This window comes from Triturus cristatus, chromosome 1_1, assembly GCF_964204655.1.
Source record: "Triturus cristatus chromosome 1_1, aTriCri1.1, whole genome shotgun sequence".
Classification (NCBI taxonomy): Eukaryota; Metazoa; Chordata; class Amphibia; order Caudata; family Salamandridae; genus Triturus; species Triturus cristatus.
Genome location: NC_140579.1, coordinates 892,103,585 through 892,119,767, shown reverse-complemented (window position 1 = coordinate 892,119,767; position 16,183 = coordinate 892,103,585). Strand labels below are relative to the sequence as shown.

Sequence of the window (16,183 nt, the reverse complement as noted above, 5' to 3'; positions counted from 1 at the left end):
CAACAGACTGCAAAGAATCCAGAACGCCTCTGCACGCCTGATCCTCGACGTCCCACGCCGCGACCACATCACCCCTCACCTGAGGAACCTGCACTGGCTCCCCGTCAACAAAAGAATCTCCTTCAAACTCCTGATCCACGCACACAAGGCACTCCACAAAACCGGCCCAGCCTACCTCAACAGTCGACTCTCCTTCTACCTACCCAACAGGAAACTCCACTCCGCTGACCTCGCCCTGGCCACGGTCCCGCGCATCTGCAGAACCACCTCCGGAGGTAGGTCCTTCTCCCACCGCGCCGCCAAGACCTGGAACACCCTCCCCCTTAACCTACGACAAACCGAAGACCTGCTAACCTTCAGGAGACAACTCAAGACCTGGCTTTTTGACCAGTAGCAGCAGCACCCACCCCCCTCAGTGCCATGAAACCCTTGCGGGTATGTAGTGCGCTTTACAAATTAACTGATTGATTGATTGATTGAAGGGAACAAACCTCCTAGATAGTGGCCAGGTGGATGAATAGAGACAATCAAGAAAAGAATACACACTTCCAAGGAGCAGGAGAGAGCTGGGGATAAACATGGAGCAGCCAAGAACAGGAACAACTAGAGACTGACTATCTCAGGAATCACCTAGAGAAGATCTGGAGCGTGGAAACATACATTGGCAGGACTGACGAAGCATTGCAATGCAAGGAGTAAAGTAATCCCTTCCTTTCATAGCCTTTTAGCAGGAAATTGCCTCAAAGGCAGTGGTGCCGCCTTGTTAGATTGGGGAACTCTCATATACAATAATGGTGTGGCAGCCATGTTGGAATGGGCAATACATTAATCCCATAAGTCGTCACTAGAGAACTAGTGCTTCTGGGAAGCATACGGATTTAGGAGAATGGAAGTGCCCAAGGCATCTCCTAACAGGCTCCCACACCACCCCAAGGGAGAAGAGAGAGGAGGCACAAAACTGTACAGGCGAACAGGGCCATAAGGTAAGTTTATTGAGGAAGCGCAGCGGGCCACAGGCGCTCCAAAGGCACTTCTCACGCCCAGAAAGCCACCCTCAACCATCCTGAGAGCTGCCATCGGGCGGGTTGCCGGCAGCGGCGCGACAGCTAGGTGCCACCTATCCCCACCTGCCCCATTGTCTTTGGATGCACATCTTTCAGTCACTTACTGAAAAGGGTTAGAGAGCGAGATATGGGAGGGAGAGAGGCCGAGTAAGTGATTACTTTAGTTGGGGGGGGGGGAACGTTGGGAGAGAGGTGAATAGAGTAGAAATTGAGAGGCTGCCCCTGGTGCTCAGTTTTTCTTTGCTTTCACTCTTCTGTAGGACGCACTCTGAGGGAGAAGGCCTTCTATAACGTAAAGGGCTCGGTCTACTGCGAAGAGGACTACCTGGTGAGTACTTTGTAATGCCGCCATGTTAAGTAATTTGTAAGCATTGTGTTTTAAGAGGACAGCCCATGTGAGGACTCCTTGGTGAGTGGTGTGTTAGAGCGACTTGGTGATTGATGTGTAAGAAATCACTGTATGGCAACCATAGGTTACAAAAATATCCTAACACAAAGATACTGTGTCAAAAGTATTAAAAGCTAAAATAATTAGTTTAGGTACTTATAATGTAATGACGCAAACATAAAGTACAAAAATAACAACAGCAAAATATAGTGATTGCAAACATATCAACTACCAAAATGTAGACCACAAAAATATAGTATTTCTGATTACGAAATTGGAGTGTACAAACATGTTGAAAAAAGTATTAAAAAAATTCCATTTAATATGGTACACATGTAATTATGTAGTTTGTTTTTTATTATAATATGTTCGTATATTTTTCCAAGCAGACCAAATATAATTTTCTACATATGAAATTTCTAAAATGTAAAATTAAATATGTTTTAAATTATTTAATAAACATTAATACATGATAAAAAATCAGCCAATTTGTAAAACTACTTTTATTACAATATATGTTATAGTAAAATTTTCAGTAACTATTAACATTAACTAAAATCTAATCTACATATATAACTCTTCCACGTTGCGTCTTTTTCGGACCTCTTTGAGATCCCATTTCCTTTATCGAGCGTTGTAAATAGTTTCTAGGTTTTTCTCTGGCATGCCCTTTCATAGACTGCCTTTAAAGCATGCTTATTACTCTCTGAGGAGTGCTGAGACGTTGTGCTTCTGTCTCGGCGCTAAAATCTGATCTACATATATAAATACATTTTATCTATTCAAAATATAATTAATAATGATGTAAAATATATTTTATAATGGGAATTTGAAATTAAAATTTACAAACCGAAAATGAATGCACTAATCATTAACAAATTAAAACTAATCATAAATATTACTTGTCTAATATACAAACGTTTTAAAGACATTCCACACAGGTAATACATATTTATAAAATAATTTAAAAATGTTTAAAATAGATCAAAAACATAGAAAACATTAAATTAAAGGCTGTTAATTTAATATATTAATTCAATTTTGCAGATTCAAATTCACTGTTCTAACTCCAGTGCCACTAAAATTTTAGAAAACCTAATTCTTTACGGTAATATTAATTAATCTAACACTGCTTCCATAAACATTGGGGAACGTGCTTTTCTTACTCCAGTATTACAAGCACTGGGAAAGAAGCATAAATAAAAGGGGTCTAATGTACTTTTTTTTTTTTAAACACCCCTTAGGCATTGGGGACAGTGGATCTATTGGAGGGGCGGGGAGAGAATCCAGCTTCACTACTCAAATTCCAACAGATATTGGGGAAAGTGCATATGTTTGGGGAGAGGGTATCAGGTATACTTCCTCTAATTCCAATTCCACAGATGTAGGGGGGGTAATGCACATATTGGGGCTAGGGGTTATAATTTACTATTGTAACAACAAGTCCACAAACACTGGCAAATCAACATATATTTCTGAGGGATCAGATTTACTAGTCTAAGTCCAATCCAACCAACATTTCAGAAACTGCATATATGGGGGCGGGGGGAATTTACCATTCTGACTCCAATCCAGCAAACACTGATGAGAGTGCACGTCGTGTGGGCCAGGTTTACTATTCTAACCAATCCAACAGATATTGGGGAAAGTGTAAATGTTGGGCCAGGGAGTGTCGGATTTACTATCCAAACTCCAATCCACAAACATTGGTGAAGTGCATACATTGAGCGGGAATGGTTTATATTTATAATACAAATTTCAATCCTACAAAAACTTGAGAAAGTGCATAAATTAGTGGGATCAATATTATTATTTTAACTCCAATCCCAAAAATAGTTTTTAAATAACCTGTAACATTTAAATTAAAATATTATTTTTAAAAATACTTTTTAAAATGAATCTTTAATTTCGTTTCATTCACGACTATATCATCTAAAATCAAAACTTTTTTTGTGCTAATGTCAGGGTTCATGTATAATGTTACATTTAGTAAAATATGAACAAAAAAATATTCATACACTGATAAACAACAAAAGACACTGCCATATATTTTTAGGTCTCGCCTGACCCAGCGCATGCACTGGTCTGGCGAGACCTTTTGTGAGGGCTCAAAAAATGCTGCCATGGCCAGCCTAGAGCTACAGTGCATGTGCGCGGGCGTGCGCTTAGGAGCAGAGGCTGGCAAACCTCGTCATGCTCATTAAGCGCCCGCGCCCGCGATCACTTTCACTTTCGCCCACGATCACTTTCGCGGCAACCCTTTGATGTTCTCGTTCAAAGAACATCAAACATCAAAGAACATGTTGTTGTGTTAAAAGCATTGCTGCGCCCGTTTGACTTACAATGTGCTTTCTCTTTCCACAAACTCGATGTTTGTGTTCCTTTATTTTGAGATGCTTTTAGTATCGTGGGGAAGTGTAGCTCACTGGTTAGAGGAGGCATACCCTGAAGCAGAGATCAGACCCGGGACCTGGGTTCGATTCCCGACGCGGCAGGGTCCAGAGCCCAATTGTCCACGGACTCGATAATTCTCGCTTCGGTGCCCACTCTAAGCACGAGTTCACACTATGCAGCTCTGGGCAACAAGCCTGCTTAATCTCCACAACGGCCCCCCGCGGCGGGATGCCTGGCTTTCACCTTGGGGATGCCCAGTACGGGTTATCTTACAGGGAAAAACCAGGACGGGTTCCCAATGCAAGCGCCAAGATGCCCGTAGGGTGATAGCTGCGCTCTATAAGTACATCAATCAATCAATTAATCATCAATCAATCTGTTTTGTGACTTAAAGAACATTATGGAAATGTTACTGTGAAACTGGACAACATTCACAGTGTTTATTTCTGATCGCAGTGGCTGCTTCATGTCCGTTGCAACATCCAGGGAGTCCTTACATTGGCGCTTTCAAGAGGACATGATGAGGAATCTGGAAACTTTTGGCACATTCTCTTTAAAAGCACAGCATGTTGGCGACTGGTTAATCGATTAGACCTATGTAGCGCTTTAGATCTCAAAGCGCTATGGTGGGTGCAGCAGTTACAACTCATGAAATATGGGGTGCAACTCACAAGGAGGGGGCAGGTTCGAGTGCACATTGACTGCAATCGAATTCTTAAGATGATGGGCTCTGTGTATCCATTATCAGCACTCAGTTTTTGTTTTGTTGTTGTGTTAATGCTTTGCTGCGCCCGTCTTACAACGTGCTTTCTCTTTCCACAAACTCGATGTTTGTGTTCCTTTATTTTGAGATGCTTTTAGTATTACTGTCACACACACAACCACACACACACACACAACCTCAACCACACACACAACCACACCACACACAACCACACACACACAACCACACACACACAACCACACACACAACCACACACATACACACAACCACACCCACAACCACACACACAACATACACAAACCACACACACACAAGCACACACACACAACCACACACAACCACACACACAACCACACACAAACCACACACACACAACCACACACACACAACCACACACACAAACCCACACACACAACCACAACCACACGCACAACCACACGCACACCCACAATCACACCCATCCACACAGCTACACAACCACACACACAACCACACACACAACCACACCCAAACACACGCAACCACGCACACACCACAACTGCACACACACAACCACACAACCACACACACAACCACACACACACAACCACACAACCACACACAACCACACACACAACACACACAACCACACAACCACAAACACAACCACACACAGCCACACACACAACCACACACAACACACACAACCACACACAACACACACAACACACACCACAACCACACACAACACACACACACCACACACACAATCACACACACACCCACAACCACACACACAACCACACACACACCCACAACCACACACACACACACACACACACTACACACAACCACATCCATACACACAACCACAACCATACACACAACCACACACACATAACCACACACAACCGCACACACCCAACCGCACACACACAACCGCACACACACAACCACACACACACAAACACACACACACAACCACACACACACAACCACACGCACCCACAACCACACACACACACAACCACACACAACCACACACACACACACCACACTCAAACCACACACAACCACACACACACACCACACTCAAACCACACACACACAACCACACACACAAACACACACACAACCACTCACACAACCACACACACACACAACCACACACACACACACAACCACGCACACAACCACACACTCAACCACACACAACCACACACACAACCACACATACAATCACACACACAACCACGCACACAACCACACACACACAACCACACACACACCACACATACAATCACACACATATACCCACACACAACCACACACACACAACCACACACAAACCACACACACACAACCACACACACAAACCCACACACACAACCACAACCACACACACAACCACACGCACACCCACAACCACACCCATCCACACAGCTACACAACCACACACACAAACACACCCAAACACACGCAACCACGCACACACCACAACCGCACACACACAACCACACACACAACCACACACACACAACCACACAACCACACACACAACACACACACCCACACAACCACAAACACAACCACACACAACCACACACAGCCACACACACAACCACACACAACACACACAACCACACACAACCACACACAACACACACAACACACACCACAACCACACACAACACACACACACCACACACACAATCACACACACACCCACAACCACACACACAACCACACACACAACCACACACACACCCACAACCACACACACACACACACACACACACACTACACACAACCACATCCATACACACAACCACATCCATACACACAACCATACACACAACCACACACACACAACCACACACAACCGCACACACACAACCACACACACACAAACACACACACACAACCACACACACACAACCACACACAACCACACACACCCACAACCACACACACACACAACCACACACACACACCACACTCAAACCACACACACAAACACACACACAACCACACACACAACCACACACACACACAACCACACACACACAACCACGCACACAACCACACACTCAACCACACACAACCACACATACAATCACACACACAACCATGCACACAACCACACACACACAACCACACACACAACCACACACACCACACATACAATCACACACATATACCCACACACACAACCACACACACAACCACACACACAACCACACACAACCACACACACAACCACACACACAACCACACACAACCACACATCCACACACACACCTGCAACCACACCTGCTCCCACACACACAACCACACACACAACCACACACACAACACACAACCACACACACAACAGACACAACCACCCACACAACACACACAAACATACACAACACACACAACACACACACCCACACACACAATCACAACCACACCCACAACCACACACACAACCACCCACAACCACACACAACCACCCACAACCACACCCACAACCACACATAACCACACACACAACCACACCCACACACACAACCACACCCACACCCAACCACCCAACCACACCCACAACCATACCCACACAGCCACACACAACCACACACACACAACTACACACAACCATACACACAACCACACACACAACCAACCGCACACACACAACCACACACAACCACACACACACACAACCACACAACCACAAACCACACACACACAACCACACACACACAACCACACACACAACCACACACAAACCAAACACAAACCACACACATCCCCCCACACAACCCCAAACACAACCACACACACAACCACACACAACCACCCACACAACCACACAACCACAAACAACCACACACACAACCACACACAACCACACACACAACCACACACAACCATACAACCACATCCACAACCACACACACACAACCACACACACACAACCGCACACACACAACCACACACACACACACACACCCACCCACACACACAACCACACACAACCACACCCAAACACACACAACCACACACACACAACCACACAACCACACCCACAACCACACACACAACCACACACACACAACTACACACACACAACCACATACACACAACCACACACAAACACACAACCACACACACAACCACACACACAACCACACACACACAACCACACACACACACAACCACACATACACAACTACACATACACAACCACACACACACACAACCACACACACAATCACAACCACACACACAACCACACACACACAACCACAAACCAAACACACAACCACACACACACAACCACACACACAACCACACACAACCACACACAAGCCAAACACAAACCACACACATCCCCCCACACAACCCCAAACACAACCACGCACACAACCACACACAACCACCCACACAACCACACAACCACACACAACCACACACACAACCACACACACAACCACACACAACCCCACACACAACCACACACACAACCACACACACACAACCACAACCACACACACACAACCACACACACAACCACAACCACACACACACAACCACACACACACAACCACACACACAACCACACCCACAACCACACACAACCACCCCCACCCACACACACAACTACACACAACCACAACCATACACACAACCACACACAACCACACACACACACAACCACACACACAACCACACATACACAACCACACACAACCAACCACACACAACCACACACACAACCACAACCACACACACACAACCACACACAACCACACACACAACCACACACACAACCACACACAACCACAACCACACACAACCACACACACAACCACACACACAACCACACACACACAACCACACACACAACCACACACAACCACACACACACAACCACACACACACAACCACACACACACAACCACACACACACAACCACATCCATACACACAACCACATCCATACACACAACCATACACACAACCGCACACATCCAACCGCACACACACAACCACACACACACAAACACACACACACAACCACACACACACAACCACACACAACCACACACACCCACAACCACACACACACACACAACCACACACACACACCACACTCAAACCACACACACACAACCACACACACAAACACACACACAACCACACACACACACAACCACACACACACACAACCACGCACACAACCACACACTCAACCACACACAACCACACATACAATCACACACACAACCATGCACACAACCACACACACACAACCACACACACAACCACACACACCACACATACAATCACACACATATACCCACACACACACAACCACACACACAACCACACACACAACCACACACACAACCACACACACAACCACACACAACCACACATCCACACACACACCTGCAACCACACCTGCTCCCACACACACAACCACACACACAACCACACACACAACACACAACCACACACACAACAGACACAACCACCCACACAACACACACAAACATACACAACACACACAACACACACACCCACACACACAATCACAACCACACCCACAACCACACACACAACCACCCACAACCACACACAACCACCCACAACCACACCCACAACCACACACAACCACACACACAACCACACCCACACCCACACCCAACCACCCAACCACACCCACAACCACACCCACACAGCCACACACAACCTCACACACACAACTACACACAACCATACACACAACCAACCACACACACACAACCACACACAACCACACACACACAACCACACACACACAACCACAAACCACACACACACAACCACACACACACAACCACACACACAACCACACACACAACCACACACAAACCAAACACAAACCACACACATCCCCCCACACAACCCCAAACACAACCACACACACAACCACACACAACCACCCACACAACCACAAACAACCACACACACAACCACACACAACCACACACACAACCACATCCACAACCACACACACAACCACACACACACAACCACACACACAACCGCACACACACAACCACACACACACACACACACACACCCACACACACAACCACACACAACCACACCCAAGCACACACAACCACACACACACAACCACACCCACAACCACACACACTCAACCACACACACACAACTACACACAACCACACACACACACAACCACACACAAACACACAACCACACACACAACCACACACACACAACCACACACACAACCACACACACACAACCACACACACACACACAACCACACTTACAAAACTACGCATACACAACCACACACACACACAACCACACACAACCACACACACAATCACAACCACACACACAACCACACACACACAACCACAAACCACACACACACAACCACACACACACAACCACACACACAACCACACACAACCACACACAAACCAAACACAAACCACACACATCCCCCCACACAACCCCAAACACAACCACGCACACAACCACACACAACCACCCACACAACCACACAACCACACACAACCACACACACAACCACACACACAACCACACACAACCCCACACACAACCACACACACACAACCACAACCACACAACCACACACATAACCACAACCACACACACACAACCACACACACACAACCACACACACAACCACACCCACAACCACACACAACCACCCCCACCCACACACACAACTACACACAACCACAACCATACACACAACCACACACAACCACACACACACAACCACACACACTACCACACATACACAACCACACACAACCAACCACACACAACCACACACACAACCACAACCACACACACACAACCACACACACAACCACACACACAACCACACACAACCACAACCACACACAACCACACACACAACCACACACACAACCACACACACACAACCACACACACAACCACACACACAACCACACACACAACCACACACACACAACCACACACACAACAACACACACACACACAACCACACACAACCACACATTCACACACACACCCACAACCACACCTGCACCCACAATCGCACCCACACACAACCACACACACACACACACACACACAACCACACTCAACCACACATTCACAAACACCCACAACCACACCTGCACCCACAACCGCACCGACACACAACCACACAGATGCAACCAGAACCATACACACAACCATACACAAAACCACACACACAGCCACATACACAACCACTCACACAACAACACACACAACCACACAACCACACACAACCACAACCACACACAACCACACACTCACAACCACACACACAACCACACACACACCCACACCCACAACCGCACCCACAACCACACACACAACCACACAACCACACACACACAACCACACACAACCACACATACAACCACACACACAACCACACACACACAACCACACACACACACAACCACACACACACACAACCACGCACACACACAACCACACACACACACAGCCATGCACACACACAACCACGCACACAACCACACATACAATCACACACACAACCACGCACACAACGACACACACAACCACACACTCAACCACACACACAACACACACAACACACACAACCACACACACACAAAACCACACACACAACCACACACTCAACCACACACAACCACACACACAACCACACATACAATCACGCACACAACCACGCACACAACCACACACACACAACCACACACACAACCACACAGACCTCACATACAATCACACACATATACCCACACACAACCACACATACACAACCACACACACAACCACACACACAACCACACACAACCACACACACAACCACACACAACCACACATCCACACACACACCTGCAACCACACCTGCTCCCACACACACAACCACACACACAACCACACACAACACACACAACAGACACAACCACACACACAACGCACACAAACACACACAACACACACACACAATCACAACCACAACCACACACACAACCACCCACAACCACCCACAACCACCCACAACCACACACAACCACACACAACCACACACACAACCACACCCACACACACAACCACACACAACCACACCCACAACCACACCCACACAGCCACACACAACCACACACACACACACAACTACACACAACCATACACACAACCACACACACAACCAACCGCACACACACAACCACACACACAACCACACACACACAACCACACACTCAACCACGCATACACAACTACACATACACAACCACACACACACAACCACACACAACCACACACACAATCACAACCACACACACAACCACACACACACAACCACACACACACAACCACACACACAACCACACACACAACCACACACACACAACCACACACACAACCACACACACAACCACACACAAACCAAACACAAACCACACACATCCCCCCACACAACCCCAAACACAACCACACACACAACCACACAACCACACACACAACCACACACAACCCCACACACAACCACACACACACAACCACACACACAACCACACACAACCACACACACACAACCACACACAACCACACCCACAACCACACACAACCACCCCCACCCACACACACAACTACACACAACCACAACCATACACACAACCACACCCAACCACACACACACAACCACACACACAACCACAACCACACACACACACAACCACACACAACCACAACCACACACACACAACCACACACAACCACACACAACCACACACACAACCACAACCACACACAACCACACACTCAACCACACACACACAACCACACACACAACCACACACACAACCACACACACACAACCACACACAACCACACATTCACACACACACCCACAATCACACCTGCACCCACAACTGCACCCACATACAACCACACACACACACACACACACACAACCACACCCAACCACACATTCACACACACCCACAACCACACCTGCACCCACAACCGCACCGACACACAACCACACAGATGCAACCACAACCATACACAAAACCACACACACAGCCACACACACAACCACTCACACAACAACACACACAACCACACACAACCACAACCACACACAACCTCACACTCACAACCATACACACAACCACACACAACCACACACACACCCACAACCGCACCCACAACCACACCCACACACACAACCACACAACCACACACACACAACCACACACACAACCACACACACAACCACACACACACAACCACACACGCACACAACCATGCACACACACAACCACGCACACACACAGCCACGCACACACACAACCATGCACACAATCACACATACAATCACACACACAACCACGCACACAACCATACACACAACCACACACACAACCACACACTCAACCACACATACAATCACACACATATGCCCACACACAACCACACACACACAACCACACACACAACCACACACACAACCACACACAACCACACACACACAACCACACACACAACCACACACAACCACACATCCACACACACACCTGCAACCAAACCTGCTCCCACACACACAACCACACACACAACACACACAACCACACACAAACACACACACAACACACACAACACACACAACACACAACCACACACAGACACAACCACGCACACAACCACACACACAACCACACACACAACCACGCACACAACCACACACACAACCACACACACCACACATACAATCACACACATATACCCACACACAACACACACACAACCACACACACACACAACCACACACACAACCACACACACAACCACACACACAACCACACACACAACCACACATCCACACACACACACCTGCAACCACACCTGCTCCCACACACACAACCACACACACAACCACACACAACCACACACACAACAGACACAACCACACACACAACACACACAAACACACACAACACACACAACACACACACACAACCACACACACAATCACAACCACAACCACACACACAACCACCCACAACCACACACAACCACCCACAACCACACACACACAACCACACCCACACCCAACCACCCAACCACACCCACAACCACACCCACACAGCCACACACAACCACACACACACACACACACACACAACTACACACAACCATACACACAACCACACACACAACCAACCGCACACACACAACCACACACACAACCACACACACACACAACTACACACACACAACCACACATACACAACTACACATACACAACCACACACACACAACCACACACAACCACACACACAATCACAACCACACACACAACCACACACACACAACCACAAACCACACACACACACAACCACACACACAACCACACACAAACCAAACACAAACCACACACATCCCCCCACACAACCCCAAACACAACCATACACACAACCACAACCACCCACACAACCACACAACCACACACACAACCACACACACAACCCCACACACAACCCCACACACAACCACACACACAACCACACACACACAACCACACACACAACCACAACCACCCCCACACACACACAACCACCCCCACACCCCCACCCACCCACACACACAACCACACCCAAACACACACAACCACACACACACATAACCACACAAACAACCACACAACCACACCCACAACCACACACACAACCACACACACACAACCACACACACACAACCACACACAAACACACAACCACACACAAACACACAAACACACACACAACCACACACAACCACACCCACAACCACACACAACCACCCCCACCCACACACACAACCACAACCATACACACAACCACACCCAACCACACACACACAACCACACACACAACCACAACCACACAACCACACACAACCACACACACAACCACAACCACACACACAACCACACACAACCACACACACAACCACACACAACCACAACCACACACGACCACACACACAACCACACACACAACCACACTCACAACCACACACAACCACACACACAACCACAACCACACACACAACCACACACACACAACCACACATTCACACACACACCCACAACCACACCTGCACCCACAACTGCACCCACACACAACCACACACACACACACACACAACCACACCCAACACCACATTCACACACACCCACAACCACACCTGCACCCACAACCGCACCGACACACAACCACACAGATGCAACCATACACACAACCATACACAAAACCACACACACAGCCACACACACAACCACTCACACAACAACACACACAACCACACAACCACAACCACACACAACCACAACCACACACAACCACACACTCACAACCACACACACAACCACACACAACCACACACACACCCACAACCGCACCCACAACCACACCCACACACACAACCACACAACCACACACAACCACACAACCACACACACACAACCACACACAACCACACACACACGCACACAACCACGCACACACACAACCACGCACACACACAGCCACGCACACACACAACCATGCACACAACCACACATACAATCACACACAACCACGCACACAACCACACACACAACCACACACACACAACCACACACGCAACCACACACACAACCACACACAACCACACACACACAACCACACACACAACCACACATCCACACACACACCTGCAACCACACCTGCTCGCACACACACAACCGCACACACAACCACACACACAACACACACAACCACACACACAACACACACAACACACACAACCACACACACAACACACACAACCACACACACAACCACACACACAACCACACACACAACCACACACACACACACAACCACACACACACAACCATGCACACAACCACACACTCAACCACACACAACCATACACACAACAACACATACAATCACACACACAACCACGCACACAACCACACATACAATCACACATACAATCACACACACAACCACGCACACAACCACACACACACAACCACACACACAACCACACACACCACACATACAATCACACACATATACCCACACACAACCACACACACACAACCACACACACACACCCAACCACACACACAACCACACACACAACCACACACAACCACACACACAACCACACACACCCACACATCCACACACACACCTGCAACCACACCTGCTCCCACACACACAACCACACACACAACCACACACACAACACACACAACCACACACACAACAGACACAACCACACACACAACACACACAAACACACACAACACACACAACACACACACAACCACACACACAATCACAACCACACACACAACCACCCACAACCACACACAACCACCCACAACCACACCCACAACCACACACAACCACATACACAACCACACCCACACACACAACCACACCCAACCACCCAACCACACCCACAACCACACCCACACAGCCACACACAACCACACACACAACTACACACAACCATACACACAACCACACACACAACCAACCGC

The 16,183-nt window shown here is 47.9% G+C and overlaps 1 protein-coding gene across 1 annotated transcript in view; it reads left to right on the top strand.

The window, feature by feature from the left end:
• Positions 1 to 16,183, top strand: part of AJUBA (ajuba LIM protein) — a 241,080-nt gene that overhangs the window by 57,787 nt on the left and 167,110 nt on the right. The window contains exon 3 of the mRNA XM_085650699.1: positions 1,325 to 1,392. Coding sequence (XP_085506825.1) covers positions 1,325 to 1,392 — 68 coding nt within the window. The remainder of the gene's footprint in view (positions 1 to 1,324; positions 1,393 to 16,183) is intronic.